At 36.0% G+C, this 7,661-nt stretch overlaps 1 protein-coding gene across 1 annotated transcript; it reads right to left on the bottom strand.

The window, feature by feature from the left end:
* Positions 1-871: 871 nt before the first annotated feature.
* Positions 872-6,607, bottom strand: dcxr (dicarbonyl/L-xylulose reductase). The gene is made up of 9 exons (XM_053511380.1): positions 6,470-6,607; positions 6,245-6,371; positions 6,034-6,131; positions 4,565-4,719; positions 4,441-4,483; positions 4,252-4,351; positions 2,775-2,839; positions 2,025-2,142; positions 872-1,137 (listed from the first exon to the last, which is right to left on the bottom strand). Exons 2-9 carry the CDS (start codon positions 6,294-6,296, stop codon positions 1,034-1,036), a joined length of 735 nt encoding a protein of 244 aa, XP_053367355.1. The 5' UTR covers positions 6,297-6,371; positions 6,470-6,607; the 3' UTR covers positions 872-1,033.
* Positions 6,608-7,661: the final 1,054 nt, after the last annotated feature.

Below are 7,661 nucleotides of genomic sequence, written 5' to 3'. Positions count from 1 at the left end.
TTGAAATGACTCATTTGATCCCATAATATTTATATTATGCTCTTTTCATCCCGTTGGGAAATAAAATCTAAAAAGAGATCTTTTAATTAATGGTATAGTTGTCCCTTAGACAACAATATATGATGAAAATAAAATGAAGATTTCAGTTTCAGTCTCCTGTATCTCTGCTTTTTTATGTAAGCAAACTTTAATCCAGTATCTTTATATTAATTCTGTTTCACTTTAATCATTTTTATTGGATTACACCTGAAACATAACTTGACTCAATAAACTGGCAGCAAATTATTTCCTTTTTGACTGTCTGCTTAAGTCCTGCTGTCTTTTCCTCTACAGTATATTGCTTATTCTGTACCGAGTCACAGAAAGCCTGGAGTTTATGCCAGGAGACTTCGGTTGCGAGATAGGAGTACATCCTGGATAGGGTGTAAATCCATCACAAGGCACACACCAGTACTCATTCACACACTCCATGCACACAGAGACGGGAGTCGAACCTGCACCCTTGAGGTGCAAGGCGACAGTGCTAACCACTACACCACCGTGCCGCCCAACATGGAAGCTATAAAATTATATTCCTTGGATTTATAATATTTAGACATCTGTCCTGACACAGGGTGGTATCTTGCCAAAGAAAATAAAAGCCTAAATAAAATAAGACTAGGGTTATGGACTATAGTATACAAAAGACAGACAAAGTACACTTTGAAATGGGTCTCTATGTGTTTGACCTTATTTCTCCTGCTCTTCAGTTTGAATTGTAATAATGCATTACCAGAAAATATCCCCCCGAGAAGAACTGAATTCAGTCAATCTATTTGATATATATATGCCAACATTACAGTCAAAATAAAATTTTTCTAGTAAGACAAAATGAGTTATCGATCCAACTTTATCATCACGGGCCAAAAAGACTTGCAAGAGCTTACAATACCAGTTACTTGAGTACACATGCACTGTTAGGCATTCATATACAGGTCTTTTGCACTTAATATTATTCCTTCGCGCTGTGTCAATCCTGAGAGTTGACACCAACCTAGCAGGCCAGGAAGCCTCCATCTATTGGCAGGAACGCTCCATTAGTCATGGCGCTCTTGTCACAGAGCAGAAAGAGTATGGCATTGACCACATCCTCCACTTCTGTAAAAACACAACAGTAGATGATAGTTTTATCAGATGTACTGTAGTACTGTGAAGACCAGATGACTTTTTGAGTCTAACACTACTCAACTTATTTTAATACATATTCCATATAAGTAAAAATACAGGACATGCCAATGTTATAAACAGTGCTGTGAAAAAGTATTTGTCGATTCCTGATTTTTATTTTTATATTTGTCACAATAAATTAAGATCATCAAACATAGTGCACTATGTTGACAAATTTCTATATTACACAAGGATAATCTGAGTAAATACAAAATGCAGTTTTTAAAGGAAAAAAAAAAAGCTGTCCGAGCAGTCCTGCCTGGCCATATCATATGTAAAAACGTAATTGCACCCTTGCTAAAGCATGAATTAGCTGTGATTAGTTACATATTTGGAAAGCTAAGTGAAATTTGGAATAAAATCCAATTGAGATGCTGAGGCATGATCTTAAACAGGCCATTCATACTCGAAACCCTCCAATGTGGCTGAATTAAAACAATTCTGAAAAGAAAAGTTGGCCAAAATTTCTCTACAGTGATGTGAAAGACTTATTGGCACTTATAACTAAAGCTTGGCACGGGTGGCATAAACAGTAAGGGCCGGATAGGTTTGGACAGCTTTTTGACTTAATAAATGAAATCATAATTTCAAAATTTTTTTTTTATTTACTCTGGTTATCTTTGTGTAATATCAAAATTAGTTTTTTTATGACCTGAATCATTTAAGTGGGAAAAATCTGAAAAAAAGAAAAAAAAGAATAATAATCAAGAAGGGGCAAATACTTTTTCAAAACACTGTACTAAACTAATGGACTTTAATTATTTTGTTATACAGCTGTGTACATAAATTCCCTCTTAAAACATCTCACAATAACCCACCAGCAAATTTGCCCATTGGGATGCGTGATATCATGGCGTTGGCCTTCACAGGGTCACTCCATCCTATTTTTGCCATGTCCGTCATCACTACAGTTGGGTTTACAGAGTTTACTCTGATCTGCACAAATTTGAACATAAAAAAAATATAAATGACACATATTAAAAATTACATTTATATCCAAATTTAAGGCAAAAAAAAATATCTGATCAGAAAATGTATATTATGTCTGTGGAATGCCCAGTGTACTGTGAGAAAGAGATATGATTTTATAATAACAATCAGGACATCACTAGGCTGGCTCTTGCAGTATGAGGACTGTTCATCTACATAAATGACACTGGCTTAATTGGGATCACATAAGACTTTCTAAATGGTATTGGAGATCAAGCAGCTTTTTAATAATTTTTTAAAATTCTGTTATCACAAGGGCAGCTAGTACAATTAGCCTTGATGGACCAGGACTGAACAAGGACCCTTAAGGCCATATAAGACATACGGAGTAATTGCTGATCACAATGTACTTTTTTTCAATGATAATTAAAGGAATTAATAAATACTGGTTTTTAGTAAATTTTTATTATTCATTTCATTATTTATTATATCATGCATTTATAGTAATAAATTCATGAATAAATACTGGGTGATCCTCTTTATTCTGTAATATTATATTTGGAAATACTCAACTTATTTAGTTAAGTTTACTGTTCAAGTTCCTCTGTGTATGTATTAATGAGGTGACCACAATTCACCTGGTATGGAGCCAGCTCCAGAGCCATCACTTTGGTCAGCATGTCAAGAGCGCCTTTGGTAGCACCTTCATTAACAGTGAGTAAATATCATTGTGAGATATATTAAAATAGTTTTCTAAGCTCAAAACTACACAGAAGGATGTGACAGGAGCAAAACAAACTCAACATGGCAAGGACGGGTCTTATGTTGCTGTTGGATTATGCTTTCTTTGTGACGGAGAGGGGGTGGGGTGTAAGTATTTGCATATTATATAATATTAAAGATGAGCAAAGTTGAAAAGATATAGGAGAAAAAGCACTATGTTGATCTCTGTGACAAAAATAAGCAGGTTGAAGCAATTTATTTAAATTTAAGCTTATATTTCCTGCTTATATGAAGATCCACAGAACTGACTGTCATGTTTGGGGTTTTGGTGGTTGTGTTCTTGGTTTTGCAGTTGTGTTTCTGAACTAATGTAATGTTTTTGGTGTCGCTGTTGTGTTTTGCTTTTTGTTGTACAGGTTCTGGTTTTGCTGTCGTGATTTTCGTTATGTAGTTGTGGCTTTGGTTGCCGTTTTTTGTAGATTCCTAACAGGCTTTTTTTTTTATAACATTTTTAAAAATCATAACTTTTTTTTTGTTTTCCCAAGCATGCCATATTTTTATTTTTATTTTTTGGTTAATTTTTTTTGCTTTGTTTCTGGACCTGTGTTTCTGGACCCGCTTTTGGTCTCATTACAGCAGCAGGGTTGGCTACAGTTGGCCTTATTACTCATTATCCTAAATTAACCAAATTACCCTTACTAAATAGAAATGAAATGTTCCCTTAAAAATCATTAAAATGTACTGAGCGTTAAATATGCTAAGTTAGTGGTTTATTACACACATCAATGTAGTACCTAATTACCCATAAAATAATTGGCTAATAAGTAGAGCTATAAATAATCATAATATTATGATTAAGTCCAACCATAACTCTGTTCAATAAACAATTTTATCTATTTATTGTGTATCTATTATCACTGTAACAAGGATATGCAGTGATATTAGATACAAAGTCCTTTTATTCTATAGCAAATAACATTTGTGTTCTCCACCAGATCAGACTTGTGTAAAAATCTCAAGCTCAATCATAACGAATACGTGTGTGTGATTTAAGAGAGACATCAGGTTTTTTTTTGTATTGTATTTTTATACTTTAACTTGAGCAAGGAATTTAAATCTGTACATCACCTTATATTACCTTTCATTATTAGGTTGTTGCATGGGATGTTTTTTTCTGGGGGGGGGGGGGTGATCCCCCTTTATTTTACATAAGTGGGACACCGACATCACCCCAAATCCCAAACCCACCTTTAATTATTAAATATTCCAATGACTATTATAGTTCTAATTTAACGAAACATACTTAAATTCTATGCTTAGTCTGTGAAAAAGGTGAATACGATGAGCATTTAAACTGAAGGACCTATCAGTAAAGAGCTCCTTTCTACTCACAGTACACGGCGTGGTCTTTAAAGGCACGGTGAGAAGCTTGGCTGGAGATGTTCACGATGGAGCCGCCACTTCCTCTGGCTTTCATGCCCCTGGCTACAATCTACATTTAAAAATCACCATTTAAAGCCAACATATGGAATTTAATGTGCGAGAACCGGTTATATTTTGTTGTTTTTCCCCTCTCCTTACTTGTGCAACATGAAGAGCTGCTTTCACGTTGACATTGAAAGACCTGTTTACAGTTACAGTTAAAGCATGTGCAATTTTAGAATGATATATTTAAGTAAAAGTAAGGAAGTGAAAATGTCTTTACATATCAAAGCTATCCTCTGTGATCTCCAGGAATGGTTGCAGCATGGCGCACCCAGCGTTGCTCACCAGAAGGTCAACAGGCCCCATGTCCTTCAGCGCACGCTCTGTGGCATCCCAATCCGCCAAGTCCACACACACAGGTTTAATAGAAGGACACTGAAGATAAAAAATAACTTCTATGGATGATGAGAAAAATATTGCAACCCTACAATTTTAGGTTTAATAGGAATTACAAAAGTGATGTTTGAGAATAAAAAGTCAAGAGGACATATTAATGTCTTGATAAACTCTTTAAGTCAGTCTGAATAGAGATGTAAGTCTGACTCATAGATCTTTCACTATCTTGGTGGAACTATAATCTAAAAACATGTTTAACTACTAATGATTTCCTACACAAAAATAATTAGTTTATAAAAATATTATTATTCAGTGTTGTGAGATAGATAGATAGATAGATAGATAGATAGATAGATAGATAGATAGATAGATAGACAAAAGGGAAAGACAATAGACAGTAAATGTGAGAGACAAAAAAAATAATGAGACAGAAAAAAACAAGAAAGTAAGAAAGAAAGACAGAATCAAAGAACAGACATACAGAAGGACTGGCAAAAAAAGAGAAAGACAAAAGGAAAAAAAGAATGAGAAACAGCCAGAAAGCAAGAAAAATAAATAAATAAGAGCAAGAAGACAGCAAGATGGACGGAAATAATACCTGAAAAAAAGACAGAAAGACAGAAAACCAAAGAAAGAATGAGTAATAAAAAGGAATTAGACAGATTAAAAATGACCAAGAAAACAGCCTGCGAGACAGACAAAAAAGAATAACAGCGAGAAAGAGACAAACCGACAGCAAAAACAGAAGAAAAGAGGAAAAAAGGAAAACAGGAAAAATGACAAGAATAGATCGATATCTAAAAAAGAGAAAAACAAAGGAAGAATGACAGGAAAAGGACAAGACAAAACAAAAATGAGTGGCAGAGAGAAAGAAAGTATGAATTAGGCAGGGGGGGGGAGTAGAATGAAGGAAAGAGAAAAAAAAAATCAAGGAAAAATGAAAAATGTAATAGACAGATAGATAGATAAATAGATAGACTGATTACTGTACCTGACCAAAATAATACTTGAAAAAGTCAAAGACAGAAAACTAAAGAAAGAATGACAGAAAATGGACGCAGACAAAAAACAGAGAGAGAGAGAGAGATTACGAGATAGACAAAAATATGGACAAATAGAAAAAAAAGAAAGCAAAAGACAAAATGAAAAAAAAAACAACAACAACAAGTAAACAGGGAGAAATAGGGACATGGAAAAAATAGGATAAAACGCGCTTTATATAAGATTTTTTATAATTTATCTATTAATCTTTTTCCTTGGGGGTGACATGATATGAAGGACTGCAGTAGGTGTAACTGTGAGGAGAAGATAAAGACTAATCTTTGCTAATCTTGACTAGCAGCTTCCTTTTACCTCGTGCACGAGCGTATCCAAGTCAGCCTGCGTGCGCGTGACCGCCGTCACTTCCGCTCCCCCGCGCGCTAAAGCCAGAGCTGTGGCTCTCCCGATACCTGGAAAAGTTACGGTGCATTGCAGACAGATAAATAAGTTTATTGTGCATTAAAGTAAATAAGACAACATATGTCCATGCACCCTAAAATAAATAAATAAATAAACGAAGTACCTTTTCCGGCTCCTGTCACGAGCGCGCGCTTGCCAGTGAACGTGATCTCCATGACTACGAGTTCAAAGTGGAAATGGACGCCGAGAAACCCTTCACTCTTCGTCTTTCTTAGTCACGGAAGCACACACTGCAGTATACAAAGTGTAAGAGAATTGCAGTTTACGCTGCTTTTGGATGTTTTAAAGCATTAACCACGTATAAAAGGACGGGGTTTGTATACAGTACCTTCCCTCTGGCAGTGAGAGCTGTGGAGTGAGGAGTGGAGAGCAGGGTGTATACAGGGGGAGGAAGCCAGTGTGCAGGGGAAGGTTCATGGGTCAAAGTATAACATAAAATATAACACACTCTGTCATAAGACTAGCATGGTTGTTGGTACCAAGCAGTTTGGTTTAAGGATTATTAAAAAATCAATCATAACAATATGACCACCTACTGTACCTATTATTGAGAAGGTCACTTTTTATCAATTTGATCTACACTAGTGCTTCTATTAGATCAGACTACGCGGGCCAGACTTCACTCCCCATGTGCATCAGTGAGCCTTGGCCACCCATGACCCTGCCGCCAGTTCACCAGATTTCCTTCCTTCGTTCACCTTTGGTATGTCCTGACCACTGCAGACCAGAAACATCCCCCAAAAGCTGCAGTTTTGGAGTTGCTCTGACTCACCCGTCTAGCCATCACAATTTGGCCCTTGTCGAAGTCATCAAATCCTTACGCTTACCCATTTTTTCTGCTTTCAACACCTCGACTTCAAGGGGAAAAAAAGGTTCACGTGCGCCTAATATATACCACACACTTCCAACTGCCAATGTCACAATATATTGAAAATGTCGCTACAGTTAGAAGTGCCAAATTGTTTATAATAAAACAGTTGACTTAAAAAAAAAACACGTTTTTCATGCATTGTACTGCTGCTACAATATTGTCCGATTAGATAGACGCACAAATAAGCGGGTGTAGAGTTTTTCCTTTTAAAGTGTGTATGTAGACCCTCAAAAAGTTTACATGCACACTTACTTCTTAGTAACTGTATGTAATTAATATTACATAATTATGTATTTTTCATATTATAGATATATCCATCCATCTAGGAACCTTTGTAGTCTAACTAGGGATCATGGAAGCCAATGATAACTAATCCTGATCGAATCCAGAACCTGGAGGTGCAAAGCTAAAGTGCTAACAATTAAGCCACCATACCGCCAGCACAGATATATAATACACTACTAATGTAATTCTTCCAGTTGCTCCCATTAGGGATATTTACAGTCGAGCACCATGCCTGCATATTTAATTTGGCATAGGTTTTGGCACAGGCCCTCCACGTTGTAATGCTCCCAATTTTTTACCCTTATTGGAAATGGCATCGAGAGTGCACTGATTTGTGTCAGTGGAATCAAACCTGGCCTTCTTT

The sequence above is a fragment of the Clarias gariepinus genome, chromosome 14 (assembly GCF_024256425.1).
Source record: "Clarias gariepinus isolate MV-2021 ecotype Netherlands chromosome 14, CGAR_prim_01v2, whole genome shotgun sequence".
Classification (NCBI taxonomy): domain Eukaryota; kingdom Metazoa; phylum Chordata; class Actinopteri; order Siluriformes; family Clariidae; genus Clarias; species Clarias gariepinus.
Note: the sequence above shows the minus strand (reverse complement) of the source record. Positions and strands in the feature narration are given on the sequence as shown.

Bases quoted from the DNA above. Each gene is read 5' to 3' on its own strand.
- dcxr (XM_053511380.1), bottom strand. From the start codon at position 6,296: ATGGAGATCACGTTCACTGGCAAGCGCGCGCTCGTGACAGGAGCCGGA. The intron at 4,720-6,033 runs GTAAAAGGAAGC...TTTTATCTTCAG, and splicing joins TGGATACGCTCGTGCACGAG to TGTCCTTCTATTAAACCTGT. The intron at 1,138-2,024 runs GTGGGTTATTGT...GTGTTTTTACAG, and splicing joins CCCAATGGGCAAATTTGCTG to AAGTGGAGGATGTGGTCAAT.